Here is a 16476-nt window from a genome sequence, read left to right as displayed (position 1 = left end):
GCCTCGACCTCCCTGGCTCAAGCAATCCTCCCACCTCAGCCACCCAGGTAACTTTTTTTTCTGCCCAAGGCGGAGTGTTGCTCCATCACCCAGGCTGGAGTGCAGTGGTGTGATCTCGGCTTACTGCAACCTCTGCCTCCCGGGTTCAAGCAATTCTCTTGCCTCAGCCTCCCGAGTAGCTGGGATTACAGGCACCCGCCACAATGCCCAGCTAATTTTTGTATTTTTATGAGAGACGGGGTTTCGCCATGTTGGCCAGGCTGGTCTTGAACTCCTGACCTCGTGATCGCCTGCCTTGGCCTTCCAAAGTGCTGGGATTATAGGCTTGAGCCACTGCGCCTGGCCAAGCATTTTTTATTCAGCTTTTCAGTAGCCCATCATATGAGTGTACCAGCATTAATTGAATCACTCCCATCTATTTGTTTGAGGGTGGGGTAGTGTTTTACCTTCTTGGGTCATTTCTATTAGCATGTGCTGCCCCTGAAGTCAGGGCCTGCAATGAGAATCCAGGAAGGTTGAAGGCTGGGTTGCCTGCAGCTAAGGGCTCCTGATTGTTGAACCAAGTCTATATAGTTTCCTAGCTATGTGACGTTGGACTTATTACTTACTACCTCTGGGCCTCAGTTTCCCTTTCTCTCTCTTTCTTACAGCTCTAGCTCAAAGACAGTTTCCTCTTCTGAACAGTGGGGTTGAGAAGCATACGTCACAGAGTTACTAGAGGCATCATTGAGTTAATCCAAGTAAAACAGCACACAGCCTGCTATACTTTAGGGTATACAGATACAGCACGACCATGGTGTCCTCATCCCCCACTGAGTCCTCGTGCCCAGAGTATGTTGAATCCTGTCCCAGACTCCAGCCCACCTCCAACCAACAGCACCTTGGCTTCCCTTCCCCCTGTTTGCTTTCCCTGAATCGCTGGTGACCATGGCTCTGCTGCCATCCACAGCCCTGTGACTTCCCTTTGCTATGTGAACCTGGCACAATGGTTACTTGCATGTGTCCTCTCGGCTGGGCCACAGTGCCCAGATATGTGGTCAAACATTATTCTGAATGTTTCTGTGAATGTGTTTTTGGACGAGATCAACATTGAAATTGGTGGGCTTTGAATAAAGCAGGTTTCCCTCCATAATGTAGGTGGGCCTCATCCAATCTACTGAAGGCCTGAATAGAACAAAAAGACTAACCTTTTCCAAGCCAGAGTAAGTTCTGCAGCTGGTGGCCTTTGCACTTGAACTGCAACAGCAGCACTTTCCTGGGGCTCCAGCCTGACAGTTCACCCTGAAGAATTTGGACTTGCCAACCTCCATAATCACATGAGCCAATTTCTTACAATAAGTCTCTCTCGGCAGGGCATGGTGGCTCACACCTGTAATCCCAGCACTTTGGGAGGACAAGGCGGGCAGATCATTTGAGGTCAGGAGTTCGAGACCAGCCTGGCCAACATGGTGGAACCCCATCTCTACTAAAAATACAAAAATTAGCCGGGTGTGAGGCTGGGCGTGGTGGCTCATGCCTGTAATCCCAGCACTTTGGGAGGCCGAGGTGGGCGGATCATGATGTCAGGAGATCGAGACCATCCTGCCTAACACGGTGAAACCCTGTCTCTACTAAAAATACAAAAAAAAAAAAATAGCCGGGCATGGTGGCAGGTGCCTGTAGTCCCAGCTACTCGGGAGGCTGAGGCAGGAGAATGGCATGAACCTGGGAGGCGGAGCTTGCAGTGAGCCGAGATTGTGCCACTGCACTCCAGCCTGGGTGACAGAGCGAGACTCTGTCTCAAAAAAAAGAAAAAATTAGCTGAGCGTGGTGGTGGGCACCTGTAATCCCAGCTACTTGATAGGCTGAGGTGGGAGAATCACTTGAACCCAGGAGGCGGAGGTTGTAGTGAGCCGAGATTGCACCATTGCACTCCAGCCTGGGTGACAAGAGTGAAACTCCATCTCAAAAAAAAAAAAAAAAAACATAAAAAAAACTCTCTGTCTCTCTTCACACACACACACACACACACACATACACACACACACACTCTCTCTCTCTCTCTCTCTCTCTATTGGTTCTATTTCTCTAGAGAATACTGACTAATACACCTGGGCAAGTCCATCTCATCTCTGAGCTTCAGTTTCCTCATCTGTAGTATTGGAGGGAGATTAATTAGTCGGGTCATGAGGGGTTGCCCATCTCTATTATTCTCTCTTCTTTCAAAGACTCTATAGGTTACAAACAGTGGTTTAAGCAACTAGGCAAAGCAGAAAAGATTGCAAAACACTTTATTTCCATCACATATGTGCCAAGACTTGTGTTCTGTATCCAGGAGTGTGTTAGATACTAACATAGTGTTTCATTTACGTGTGTGTGAAACCTGGGTGAAGAGCCAGGGTTTCTCTCCCCAACCCGCCTTAGAGTTCTTGTCCTGGAATCAGAGTGTAAAACCCCCTCTTGAAGCAGACACCAACACTGAACTTCCTCCGGTTCCTGGGCCCTGCTCTTCCTGCTGTCAGCCCAGGCCAAAGAGCAATGAGGGAACTGCTTAGGAGGGGTCTGAGGGTGATGGGGGCCTGGGGGCCACACAGGGGTAGGTGCTGTCAGATGCAAGCCCATCCCTGCCTGAAAATAACCTTGCACAGGGTCCTTCCTCATTCTTTCCTCTTGCTTTTTGTTTATGAGATGAATGGCTCTTCTGCTGTGGCTTTAGGGGCAGTGGGGAGGCAGGGAGCTATTTGGAAACAGCCTGGAAAGCTGACCCTGCAGAATCTCCCAGAAGCCTTGGTGTGGCTATGGGTACCCGGGCTGTAGAAATCCCACATGGTCCTCTTCCAGGCCTCTCCTCAACTCCAGCCCACAGGTTCAGCTTCTTAGCACTGAAAACACTCCTAGGGGAAGCAAGAGTCCACTTCAGGGCTTCTGCTTGGCCTCTTCCCACCAGGGCTTGGACTCTGGACCTGCCCCAGCTAGGTTGGGGTTTCTGGGACTGCAGGGCTCTGGCCCTGGAATCACGAAGCAGCGGGGAGAGCCCTTCTCTGCTCTGAGCATGCAAACCTTCTCACACCAGCCCACGGTTTCCAGGATTTCAGCCTCTAGAATGCCTGGGCCAGGACAGGAGAAGGAGGAGTGGAGGGTGGTGTTTCAGGCTCCAAGAAAGGCTTCGTGAACTTGGACTTGTCACGTGGCTTCCCTGAGCCTCAGTTTCCTTGTCTGAAAAGGTGGAGTGATAATCTCGATTTCTCAGGTCAACTGTGAGGTTGAAATAAGATATTGGTGGTGACAGGGGCTGTCACAGTGGGAGGCATCAGTGGTGGCTTCCTTTTCCACTGTGAAATCCTGGGCCAGCTGGTCAGCCACGCAGGGCAGAACCCAGTAGCGAGGGAGGAGAGGCCCTTGTGCTAAGGCTGCTTCCTGAGCCCAAAGAAGGGGCCAACCCAGCTCCGGAGACCAGGTTAGAAGTGGACTTGAGCAGAGGAGAGTAGAGGAAAGGCCAGGAGAGGGTGAGAGCTGGGATCCACACCCAGCCCTTGCCAAGTGGCTGCTGAGAGAGCAGGTTTGTGCTCCCTGCTCTGCAGACATGCAAGCCCCAGGGCAGAGGAAGGGTTGTCGGGGGAGGACCCCAGCTTCCCTCTGGTGGGATGCTCCAGCTTGAGGGGCTGTGGAGGGGCAATTTGGGCCGTGAGGCTGGGCTGGAGGGCACTGAGCTTAAAGGAAGACCCCGGCAGGCTGGAACCAGTGTGTGAGGCAAACAGGAGAGGGCTGGGGGACAGTTGGACAGGAGGTTCAGCAACCACAGCGGGGCCAAGGGACAGTGAGGGCAGAGGGGACTGGAGGAGGCTGGGGGAATCATGAGGCTGTGGACCTGGAGAGAGCGGCTGAGCTGGGGAACAGGAACCCGGGGTCTGGAACAGCTCCAACTGCTCCCGGCAGCCGTGTTGTCCCTGTGGGCTGGGGCTCAGGAGCCCCTCAGCCTGGTCCCAGCAACCCGGGAGCCCTGGAGCTGAGCAGGAGGCACAATCCATTGGGCACAGGCGCTCATGCACGTGCAGGGTCCGGCTCCACCACGCCAGCTCGGCCTGCAGGGCCTGGATCTCCTTCCGCAGGGCGAGGTTGTCTTTTTCCAGAGACTCGTGCTGCTGCAGAGAAGCAGATGGGCGGGGAGGGGAACCTCAGCCAGTGTCAGGGACCCTGCATGAGCCTTAGCCCCTTCCAGGGTCCTCAACTTCAGGAGAAAGATGCCACCACCATTGGAATAGCCAAGTGGGGTCTCTTGGCCACTCTCTGGCCAGCCCTTCATGACCACCTGCCAAGTCTCCCCTGTCCCACCCCCTGAGGGGGCTCAGATTCGCCTGCTCTCATCCCACCGCTAGTGCCCTGAGCCGGTGCCGTTACTTACCTGGGATCTCCAGGGGCCTCCAACCCATGTGCCCCCCAAACCACCTATTCCCTTGCCCACAGGAGCCGTTCGGCAACCATGTCATTAATTGCAGGTTAAAGCCCTTTAGAGGCGCCCACCAGATTCCTTGTGGTAGAATTCCAGGCCTGTGTGGTGGCCGCAGCTCAAACCTCCGGTCTCCTCTCTCCTACCTTCTTTCTTGCTCCCCCCCCTTTCTGACCCTCACATGAACTCTGCTTCCCGGCCACATTTCCTGTTTCCTCTGCCTGGACACCCTTCCGCCGCCCTTCCCTGTGCAAATCCCAACAGGGCCTTCCCGTGGCAACTTTGATGTCATTCTGTCCTAGATTGCTTATTGCCACTGCCAGACCTTTTGAGGGCCCAGAACTCACCCCTACGAGCACTGTGGGAGGATTCAGGGGATTGTTTTACAGGTTGACAGCATGAGTGTGTTCGATACTGCATCCCTGAATCAGCATTTATTAAGTTCTGGTCTGCTGAACGCCAGTTCTGAGAACCCCTGAGACACAATCAATGTGCAGTTCTAAATAACCATTTAGGATGACAATAATGGTAAAAATGCAGAAAGAATTTTATAACCACATCTCACAGGGCTGAAAAAATTGAACGCCTTCCTTCAGTCCCCCCACCCCCTTTTCTGGACACTTTGAAAGAAGAAGTTGCAAAGGTGTTTTGCATAAAAATGTGGTTTTGGCCCTGGACTCAAAGTTCTTTTTTTTGAGACGGAGTCTGGCTCTGTCGCCCAGACTGGAGTGCAGTGGTTCAATCTCAGCTCACTGCACGCTCAACCTCCCAGGTTCACACCATTCTCCTGCCTCAGCGTCCCGAGTAGTTGGGACCACAGGCGCCCACCACCACGCCTGGCTAATTTTTTGTATTTTTAGTAGAGATGGGGTTTCACCATGTTAGCCAGGATGGTCTCGATCTCCTGACCTCGTGATCCGCCCGCCTCGGCCTCCCAAAGTTCTGGGATTATAGGTGTGAGCCAACGCACCTGGCCCTGGACTCAGCCTGAAAGCCACCAGCCCCATTCCCACACTGGTTTCTGCACGTGGAATGATGAATTTTTTTTTTTTTGAGACGGAGTTTTGCTCTGTCGCCCAGGCTGGAGTGTAATGGCGCAATCTCGGCTCACTGCAACCTCCGCCTCCTGGGTTCAAACTATTCTCCTGTCTCAGACTCCCGAGTAGCTGGGAATCAGGTGCGCACAACCATGCCCAGCTAATTTTTGTATTTTTAGTAGAGATGGGGTTTCACCATGTTGGTCAGGCTGGTCTCGAACTCCTGACCTCGTGATCCGCTAGCTTCGGCCTCCCAAAGTACTGGGATTACAGGCGTGAGCCACCGTGCCTGACTGGAATGATGGACATTTCTAAAATGTATCATTAGGTCACCCTTCACCTAAATTCTCCAAAGGCTTCAACTCACCTCCAGGAACTGAGTCACTCACTCATTCATTTATTCATTCGTTTGCCACCTTCAAGAGGCTCAAGGAGTGACAATTTCAATTTTGTCCCTTCCCTCTTCCCTGCTTTAGTTTTTCCAAGAGGATTTAACACCGTCTGACACCCTCACCACTCTAGGGACTTTTTGTTTGTGGGTCTAGCTTCCCCACAAGAATATGAGCCCTGTGGGTGGGGCTGGGGTGGGCCTTTATCTACTGTGTCTACAGCTCTATATCCAGTGCTTAGAAATGTGCCTGGCACACGGGAGACGCTCAATAGGCATTTCCAGAAGGAAGGAATAAACGGATGCGTGGGTCTCCTAGGCACCATTCTGAGCACCAGTCCTCACTCTCACCTGGTCTACAGGATGCTGCTCCCCACGCCTGTGCCAGCACTGTGTCATTTGTCCTCAATGCGTTTTCTTACCTTCATCCTCTGGGAAAAAGCCCATTTGTCCTTAAGCTCAGGCTTCATCTCTTTTGTTGTTGTTGTTGTTGTTGTTTTTGAGACAGAGTCTCTCTCTGTCTCCCAGGCTGAAGTGCAGTGGCACGACCTCAGCTCACTGCAACCTCCGCCTCCCAGGTTCAAGCAATTCTCCTGCCTCAGCTACTGGGATTGGCTAATTAGCTACTACGTCCCTGTAATCCCAGCTACTGGGGCTGCCTAATTAGCTACCATGCTTGGCTAATTTTTGTATTTTTAGTAGAGATGGGGTTTTACCATATTGGCCAGGCTGGTATCGAACTCCTGGCCTCAAGTAATCCACCCACCTCAGCCTCCCAAGGTGCTGGGATTACAGGCATGAGCCACCTTGCCTGGCTCATCTCCTCTTTAGACCACTCAATGCCACTACCTATGTGCTATGGACTCTATTGTGTTCCCTCCAAAATTTATATGTTGAAGCCATAACCCCCAATGTGACTGCATTTAGAGATAAGGCTCTTAGAAGGTAATTTAGATTAAATGAGGTCCTCAGATAGAGGATAGGGTTCTAATCTGATAGGATTGGTGGCCTTATAAGAAGAGGGAGGGAGACTGGGAGCGGTGGCTCAAGCCTGTAATCCCAGCACTTTGGGAGGCCAAGGTAGGTGTATCAGTTGAGTCCAGGAGTTCAAGACCAGCCTGGGCTACATGGAGAAACTCTGCCTCTACAAAAAATACAAAAGTTAGCCAAGTGTGATGGTGCATGCCTGTAGTCCCAGCTACTCAGGAGACTGAGGTGGGGAGGATCGCTTGAGCCTGGGAAGCTGAGGTTGCAGTGAGACAAGATCGTGGACTGCACTCCAGCCTGGACAACAGAGCAAGACCCTCTCAAAAAAAAAAAAAAAAGAGGAAGGGGCCAGGCACGGTGGCTCGTGCCTGTAATCCCAGCACTTTGGGATGTGGAGGTGGGAGGATTGCTTGAGCCCAGGAGTTCAAGCCCAGCCTGGGCAACATAGCAAGACCCCCATCTCTATTAAAAAATAAAGAATATGAAGAAATAAAAAAGAAAGAATAAATACATAATATATGAATAAAAAATTAAAACAAAAAGGAGGGGGCCAGGTGCGGTGGTTCACGCCTGTAATCCCAGCACTTTGGGAGGCCGAGGCGGGCAGATCACTTAAAGCCAGGAGTTTGAGACCAGCCTGGCCAACATGGTGAAACCCCGTCTCTGCTAAAAATACAAAAATTAGCTGGGCGTAGTGGCGCATGCCCGTAATCCTAGCTACTCAGGAGGCTGAAGCAGGAGAATCACTTGAACCCAGGAGGCAGAGGTTGTAGTGAGCCAAGTGGCGCCACTGCACTCCAGTCTGGGCAACAGAGCGAGACTCTGTCTCAAAAATGACAACAACAACAACAAAAATCCCAAAAAGGAGAGGAAGGGAAAGAGATCACTCTGTCCTCTCACGTGCACTGAGAGGCCATGAGCACACAGCGAGAAGGCAGCCGCTTACAAGTCAGGAAGAGCACCCTCATCTGGAACCGAATTGGCTGGCACCTTGATCTTGGACTTCCCAGCCTCCAAAACTGTGAGAAATAAATGTCTGTTGTTTAAGCCACTGTCTATGGTATTTTCAGATGAACATGAAGCTCAGTAAAGGAAGCAACTTGCAACTGGGACTGGAAACCCTGCCCATTTTAACCCTGAACCAGAGTTCTCACAGTATGGTCTTAGCCACCTCCTGAACTCTGACCCCCGGGTGATTAATCACAGATCACCGTGCAGGTCCCTGGGCCCACCTGGCCTCATGAGGTGGGACCTGGCAGAGGAAGAATAATCCACTTTTTTTTTTCTTTCTATAGACAGGGTCTCAATCTGTCGCCCAGGTTGGATGCAGTGGTGCAATCATGGCTCACTGCAGCCTTGAACTTCTGGGCTCAAGCGATCCTCCTGCCTCAGTTTCCTGAGTAGCTGGGACTACAGGTGTGCACCATCATGCCCAGCTAACTATTTTTTAATTTTTGTAGAGACAGAGTCTCGCTATATTGCCCAGGCTGGTCTTGAACTCCTGGGCTCAAACAATCCTCCAGCCTCAGCCTCCCAAAGTGCTAAGATTACAGGTGTGAGCCACTGTGCCCAGCCTGGAATCTGCATTTTAACTAGTGTCTCAGCTGGCCATTGTGTTGGGATCTCCCTATTTGCCTCCACTTCCTGTCTTCCTTCCCCTAGACTGCGGACACCTTAGGACACGGCTGGGCTGAGGATAACCCTTTGTGTCCCTGGAGCCTGGTGTGTACCTGGCACATGGTTTGTACTCAACACCCAGAACTTTCCAAATCTCAGCCACAGGACCCTTTCCTCATCCCAAACTCAGGTGACCTAGAAAAATACAGGAGTTTGGGGGAGATCTGCTCAAAGGTGGGATGGAGAAGAGGTGGCTGGACCAGTAAGTGGAGCCAGAGACAAGGAAAGGGGTTAAGGGTTATCCGCACCTGGTGCAGGGCGTCTGCCTTGTCTGTGTGCTTCTGCCGGCTTCGCTGGGCGGCTGCCCGGTTCTTCTGCTTCTTCAGCTGCCTTTGTTGCTCCTTGGGGTCCTATGGGGCACGAGGCAGAGGACTCAGGGGGCCCAGCCAGGCCTTGTGCCCTCCGTCCTGGCCCACCATTTGTAAAGCCAAGTTTTTCCCCTTGAGTCAAGTTCCCAAGGGTCTTTGTTCTCCCAGAAGCTCCCTTGGCACCCACACACCCTATAGCAGGTGCTGCACACGTTGTTGGAATGCCAGCCTCACCCCTGTGTCCTGCTCACCGCTCATGTGGAGGGTGGGAGGGCAAGCAGGGAAGATGGGAAGCCTGAGATTCAAACTCAGACAGAGCTGACTTCAAACCCCACATTCTTTTTTCCTTTTTTTTTTTTGAGACAGAGTCTCACTCTGTTGCCCTGGCTGGAGTAGTGCAGCGGCGCTATCTTGGCTCACTGAAAACTCTGACTCCTGGGTTCAAGCAATTCTCCTGCCTCAACCTCCCAAGTAGCTGGGACTACAGGCACCTGCCACCACTCCTGGCCAATTTTTGTATTTTTAGTAGAGATAGGGTTTCGTCATGTTGGCCAGGCTCATCTCAAACTGGTCTTGAACTCCTGACCTCAGGTGATTCACCAGCCTCGGCCTCCCAAAGTGCTGGGATTACAGGTGTGAGCCACCGCGCCCAGCCAAGCCCCATATTCTTGAACCCAATCGTCCCATCCCTGCAATGGAAGCACCACAGCAGAGGGTTAAAGCCCATGCGGCAGGCAGCCCAGAGCCGGCATGCCATAAAGCTCAGCTTCCATTCTTCTCATTGCCATGATTTCCACACCAAGGTGTGAACTTTCCTAACTGTGAGCTCCATGAGGGCAGATGTGGTTCTCTGTGCTCATGCCCAGCTCAAGCCCAAAGCAGATATTCACTTACTCAACAAACATGTATAAGCACCTACTGTGTTCCAGGCAGTAAGCTAGCGGGACACAATAGCAAACAAAATACACGCAAATCCCTGCCCTCAAATTGCTCACATTGTAGTGGGGTGGTAGCGAAGGATGAATGAATGAAGGGTTTATTCCATGGAAGGGTGAACTCAAAGGTTGACAGTTGTGACCACCCTGTACCCTGGGATCAATGAAACTTAGATAAAATATTTTACCCAAATGTCCAGAGCTCTGCAAAGTCAGAGCAAGAGGGACTGTTGGAGAGCTCACAGCCAAGCCCCCTCCCCCAAGTCTCTCTGGGGTACGTGTTTTGAGGGTAAGGACCTCAGGCAAGGCCCTGGCCACCCTGGCTGCAGATTCTGAATGCTCCTAGGCTCCTGCCACAGCTCCACCCTGGCCATATGCTCCCTGGGGCCATGTCCACAGCGGGCTCACTGTAGACACTGGGGCACCAAGAGACTAAAGGCTGAGACAGGACCCACGGTGAGTGAAGGGGGCTCCTGTGAGATGAGCAGAGCCTCCAAGGGAAACCATGGCCCAGGGAATTTATTTATTATTTTATTTTATTTTATTTTATTTTATTTTATTTTATTTTATTTTATTTTATTGAGACAGAGTCTCTCTCTGTCGCCCAGGCTGGAGTGCAGTGGCGTGATCTTGGCTCACTGCAACCTCCGCCTCCCAGGTTCAAGTGATTCTCCTGCCTCAGCCTCCTGAGTAGCTGGGACTACAGGCATGCGCTGCCACCACGCCCAGCTAATTTTTGTATTTTTAGTAGAGACGGGGTTTCACCATGTTGGCCAGGATGGTCTCCATCTCCTGACCTCAGGTGATCTGCCCGCCTCAGCCTCCCAAAGTGCTGGGATTACAGGTGGGAGCCACCGAGCTTGGCCTATTTTATGTTATTGAGACAGAGTCTCTCTCTGTCTGCCAGGCTGGAGTGCAGTGGCATGAGCTCAGCTTACTGCAAACTCCATCTCCCGGGTTCAAGCAACTTTCCTGCCTCAGCCTCTCGAGTAGCTGAGACTACAGACGTGCCCTGCCACACCTGGCTAATTTTTGTATTTTTAGTAGAGACGGAGTTTCGCCATGTTGGCCAGGCTGATCTTGAACTCCTGACCTCATGTTATCTGCTGGCCTCAGACTCCCAAGGGGCTGGGATTACAGGCGTGGGCCGGCCTGGGTTATTTGGAGAAGGAAGGAAAGGCTGCTGTGAGTGTAGTGGCGGGGGACCAGGTACATTAGGAGAAAGCAAGTACACAGAGGCCAAGTTCTAAACCGAAGGCTGGATCTGCAATGTGAGAGCTGGAAACAACTCATTCCAACCCTGACTTCAGGGGAGGAAAGCGAGACCCAGAGAGGGGCATGCAGAGCCCTCTGTCACACTGCTCAGAGTATAGAGCTGGGACTAGGAGCTCCCGACTGCAGCCCTCACTGCCTGGGCACTGAGGACCCTTGGAATCCCAGCTCCCCTTCTCATCCCCGATACCCAATCCCCTGTACTCACTGTCCGGGTCAGCAGCCCATTGCCCCCACAGAGGTGCATGGCTTAGGCGGGGGAGCAGAGTCGTCCCTCAGCAGCTGTGACTTCCCAGTGCCCTCTGGAGGCCTAAGGAAGTGGCAGCTCTTTAAATCCCCAGTGGCCACTCCGCCCCCAGAGGGCCAAGTTTCAGTTTCTCCTAAAGCTACCAGCTGCTCAGAATCCCTGGCTCAGGCTTGCTCATGTGGCTAGAATTTCCTAACATGAACTGGCCTTCCGGTTGGGCCCCTTCTCTGGAAAGAGGATGGTGGAGGGTGGAGAGGAGGGAAGACCAAAGGCCAGGTATGAGGAGGGTGTTCCAGGGGAGGGAGGACAGGCGGCCAGGGACTGAGATGAGAGAAGAAGCCAGTGGGGACCGATGTTCATGTGGGGTAGAGAGAGCCCTTGAGCTCTGGAATTGGGGGAACTCTGGATCACAGCACACATTGGAGCTGTCCAGCTTTCAGAAAGTGACTCTCCTTCTCTGAGCCCTAGTTTTCTCATCTGTAAGGGTATGGGCTGGAGGATGGTACAACTACCCACTCCCAGGCTCATTGCAGGAACTAAGCCAGATAATACAACCACCCCCAAACCTTCTGAGACCACTATGGAAGCATGTCTGCAAAAATAAGCAATGGCTGTTGGATAGAACAGATGGATACATTACTGTTTTCATACAACAGACCACGTAGCAGTGGAAAGATTGATGTCCAGTGGTTAGGAGCCCAGCTTCCAAGCTATGTGACTTGAGTTCATAATTTCATCTGTGTTTCTGTTTCCAAATCTGTAAAGTGGGGATAAAAACAATTTTGTTAGGCCAGATGCAGTGGTTCATGCCTGTAATCCAAGTACTCTGGGAGGCCAAGGCAGGAGGATTACTTGAGCTCAGGAGTTTGAGACCAGCCTGGGCAACATAGCAAGACTTTATCTCTACTAAAAATAAAATAAAAAAAAAACTGGGCATGGTGGCACACACCTGTATTCCCAGTTACTCAGGAGGCTGAGATGAGAGGATCACTTGAGCCCAGGAGTTCAAGGCTGCAGTGAGCTATAATCTTGCCACTGCACTCCAGCATGGGCAATAGAGCAAGACCTTGTTTCAAAAAAATTAATTAATTAAAAATTAAAAAATAAAGACCTAGCAAACCCTGAAGCCCCGGGCATATCTGCATGGTTGTTGTATCTCTAAGAGGGACCACACTTGGATGGGGCATCTGTTTGGGGGCCAGAGGGGCCAGTAATTCCTGTCCAAGAATAGCATGCATGCAGTATGTAGAGTCCTATGGTCTGGTGACTAGAGCATCTTGGGGTTGCACCTGAGATCTGAGGGCTCATGGCTGATGACGTGATATCACAAGAATGGCAAATACAGATATGATCTTCTGATAGGTGATGGCGGCTGGAATGTTGTTTTAAAGAGTTCATGGACACCTCTGAGCTTAGTAAAAAAGAGTACTGCAGTTGATTAGCAATGTCTGCCACACCATGATCGATTAGTGATGCCTGTCATGGGCAGAGGTGTGGAGAGTGCAGTCCCCTGCTATCCCTAGAACCAGGCATAAAACAAGTCTGGGTTTCAGAGACAAAAGACTTGACTCTCCATCCTGGCACTCCACTCACCCAGTTTATCACCTGGAGCCTCAGTGTCTTCAAATATATGCTGGTGATCACAAAGAAATGACACCTATTTCACAGTTGTTTTGAAGATGGGAAAGAATGAGATGAGAAGAAAGCTCTTGGGATATTGTAAAGTACTATGTGGCAAGGATTCCCCCTCCTGAGATTTGTGGTGTCATATTCTGGATTCTAAGATTATTAATGCAGGATCCTAATTTAAAATGCCTGGGTGAGTGGGATTGGGCATAACAGCTGGGCCTTGCCCTCCTAGCTTCTGAGGGGCCTGGGAGCAGAGGCAGAAGTGAGATGCCCCACGCAGTGAGGCCATCCCTGTTTCTCTGAGTTATTGTTTCCTGGAAACCAGGAAGGCTGGGACATCTTGCCTGAGGCAGGCACCTGAAGGGCTCATTAAGCCAGCCCATGAGCTCCCCTGGGAGGATCTGCAGGCACCTTGTGCATGATGTGACTATGAAGAAACACCCGTGTGTGCTTGTGTGTGTGTGTGGGGGGGGGCTAGGGCCTGAGTGTCCCACTCCAGATCCCAGGCCCCGCCTCAGACCCCTGGTCTTTCTTCTCCAGACCCTGGCTTCTGGCAGAGGTGAGACAGCAGGTGTAGCTCTTCCCAGAACACCACAGCCCTGGGAGAAGACCAAAGAAGACAGCGTTTATGGCTTCCTGAGGAGGTGGCTGGGAGAGGGAGTGGCAGGGAGGGAGGGAGGCAGGGTGGGTAATGTTTAACTAGGAATGGCTGTGGAAGACTTCTCCCAGGCCGGTGGGACCATCCAATCTGACCTCGCCTTAGACGGTGTCTCAGTCAGCTCAGGCTGCTATAATGCAATACCAGAAACTGGGTGGCTTAATGACAGCCTTTTATTTCTTGCAGTTCTGAGGGCTGAGAAATCCAAGAACAAGGTGCTGGTAGGTTTGGCTCCTGGCAAGGCCTCTTCCTGGCTGGTAGATGGTGGCCCTCTTGCCGTGTTCTCACGTGGTCTCTCTGCCTTCTTATAAAGACACTCATCCCATTGTACGGTCCCACCCTCACGACCTTATCTAAGCCTAATTACCTCCTGAAGGCCCCACCTCCAAATACCATCTTACCAAGGGTTGGCACTTCAGTGTGTGAGTTTGGGGGGGAACACAAACTTTCAGTTCATAAAAGAGGGTGAGGAAACTAATGCCCAGAGGGGCAAGGTCACTCCACGGGAGGGGCAGAGCTGCAGGGAGAACACAACCTCTCTCTTCTAGGCCTCAGTCCTGCTCCACACCCTGCTTGGAAAGACCTGGTCCATTAGTCCAAAGCCAGCAGCCCCAGTGGGTGGAGGGTTGGAGGCCTCCCAAATACCACAGCTACCAATGAGCTCCACATGGCAGGACTGGTTCTTTGAAGGATCCCCAGTGCTTCAAACACTGCCTTCACATAATAGATGCTCAATTAATGAATTAATGAATTAAAGTCCAGCAGGCAGTTTGCCACCCAGGAACCCCAAAACTTTCCTGAGGAAAGAAACTTTTCACTTATTCCCATAGGACCTGCCCTGGGTTCCTGGTGGGCTCCCCCCAACCAACTTCGTCATTTTACCAATGAAGAAACTGAATTATAGGGAAGAGAAAGTCACACCACTGTTTTGGGAGAAGCCAGAATGCTCTGAAGCCCTGTCCCCTTTTTTTTTTTTTTTTTTTTTGAGACGGAGTCCCACTCTGTCACCCAGGCTACAGTACAGTGGCACAATCTTGGCTCACTGCAACCTCTGTCTCCATGGTTCCAGTGATTCACCTGCCTCAGCCTCCCGAATAGCTGGAATTACAGGTGTGCGCCACCACACCCAGCTAATTTTTTGTATTTTTAGTAGAGATGGGGTTTCACCATGTTGGCCAGGCTGATCTCAAACTCCTGACCTCAAGTGATCTGCCCACCTCGGCCTCCCAAAGTGCTGGGATTACAGGCATGAGCCACCGTGCCCGGCCTGTTTTTTTGTTTTTGTTTTTGAGACGGAGTCTTGCTCTGTCTCCCAGGCTGGAGTGCAGTGGCGCGATCTCGGCTCACTGCAACCTCCGCCTCCCAGGTTCAAGCGATTCTCCTGCCTCAGCCTCCCAAGTAGCTGGGATTACAGGTGCGTGCCACCATGCCCAGCTAATTTTTGTATTTTTAGTAGAGATGGGGGTTTCACCATGTTGGCCTGGCTGGTCTCGAACTCCTGACCTTAGGTGATCCACCAGCCTTGGCCTCCCAAAGTGCTGGGATTATAGGCATGAGCCACCGCGCCTGGCCAATGGGGATAATAATAGAAGGATTTAAGTAATTTATGTAAAGGGCTTAGAACAGTGCACAGCTCACAGTTAGGTCACATAAACATCTGTTAAACTTAACAAAGGCACTCAACACATATCTGATTAATTTTTATTCATGTAACAACAGGCTTGTGTTTCCCTCCATCCCTCCTTTCTTTCTCTCTGTCTGTCTCTCTTTCTTTCTTTCTTTCTTTTGATGGAGTCTTGCTCTGTCCCCAGGCTAAAGTGCAGTGGCGGGATCTCAGCTCACTGCAACCTCTGCCTCCTGGGTTCAAGCGATTCTCCTGGCTCAGCTACTAAGTAGCTGGGACTATAGGCACACACCACCACGCCCAGCAAAATTTTTGTATTTTTAGTAGAGATGGGGTTTTGCCACGTTGGCCAGGCTAGTCTCAAACTCCTGGCCTCAAGTGATCCACCTGCCTCGGCCTCCCAAAGTGCTTCCCAGCACTTACAGGCATAAGCCCCACCACACCCAGCCTTTTTTTTTTTTTTTTTTTTTTTTTTTGAGACAGGATTTTGCTCTAGTCACCCAGGCTGGAGTACAGTGTCGCGATCTTGCCTCACTGCAAACTCCGCCTCCTGGGTTCAAGCAATTATCCTGCCTCAGCCTCCTGAGTAGCTGGGATTACAGATGTGCAACACCATGCCCAGCTAATTTTTGTATTTTTAGTAGAGATGGGGTTTCACCATGCTGGCCAGGCTGGTCTTGATCATGATCCTCCCGCCTCAGCCTCCCAAAATGCTGGGATTACATGCATCAGCCACTGCACCCGGCCGTAAGTGAAGTATTCTCCATGCAGCTGCTCATGAAAACTTCACCGGGAGGCAGCAGATATCTGTGTTAGAGGAGTCTCTCTCCCTTATTAGATGATCTAAGTTAAGTTACTACCAAGTCTAGAGTGCACCAGCTTCAGACATGAGGCCCAAACGATGTCATCGGGAGTCAGACTCTTACTCTATTTGCTGTCCTCCAGGCTGGCTACGTTCTCAGGCAGAGCCCGCTCATCGGAGTAGGATGGCCACCAGAAACACCAGCTTCACAGCAACCCGGGGCAGGCACATCCCCAGCCCCTCCCACTTTCCCAGTAGCTCCAACAAAAGTCCCAGGCCTGGCCTTCCTTGGTCTGGCTTGGGTCATGTGCGTATTCCTGACATCAATCACTGTGACCAGGTGAGATTGGCAAGGCCAGGGCCTCAAGCCCATCCTGGAGCCCAGGGTTGGGGTTAGCCCCATCTAAACCATAAGGACTAGGGGTGAAGAAGGGGCAGTTCCCCAGGGCATTGGGGTACTGTTGGCAAAAGAAGGATGAGTAGATG

At 51.6% G+C, this 16476-nt stretch overlaps 1 protein-coding gene across 1 annotated transcript; it reads right to left on the bottom strand.

Annotated features, from left to right (window-relative positions):
- Nucleotides 1-2253: 2253 nt before the first annotated feature.
- BATF2 (basic leucine zipper ATF-like transcription factor 2) lies at nt 2254-11334 on the bottom strand. The gene is made up of 3 exons (XM_002821540.4): nt 11239-11334; nt 8764-8865; nt 2254-4121 (listed from the first exon to the last, which is right to left on the bottom strand). Exons 1-3 carry the CDS (start codon nt 11275-11277, stop codon nt 3438-3440), a joined length of 825 nt encoding a protein of 274 aa, XP_002821586.2. The 5' UTR covers nt 11278-11334; the 3' UTR covers nt 2254-3437.
- Nucleotides 11335-16476: the final 5142 nt, after the last annotated feature.

Source organism: Pongo abelii, chromosome 9 (genome assembly GCF_028885655.2).
Source record: "Pongo abelii isolate AG06213 chromosome 9, NHGRI_mPonAbe1-v2.0_pri, whole genome shotgun sequence".
Classification (NCBI taxonomy): domain Eukaryota; kingdom Metazoa; phylum Chordata; class Mammalia; order Primates; family Hominidae; genus Pongo; species Pongo abelii.
Note: the sequence above shows the minus strand (reverse complement) of the source record. Positions and strands in the feature narration are given on the sequence as shown.

Bases quoted from the DNA above. Each gene is read 5' to 3' on its own strand.
- BATF2 (XM_002821540.4), bottom strand. From the start codon at position 11,277: ATGCACCTCTGTGGGGGCAATGGGCTGCTGACCCGGACA. The intron at 8,866-11,238 runs GTGAGTACAGGG...CGTGCCCCATAG, and splicing joins ATGGGCTGCTGACCCGGACA to GACCCCAAGGAGCAACAAAG. The intron at 4,122-8,763 runs GTGCGGATAACC...GCTTCTCTGCAG, and splicing joins AGGCAGACGCCCTGCACCAG to CAGCACGAGTCTCTGGAAAA.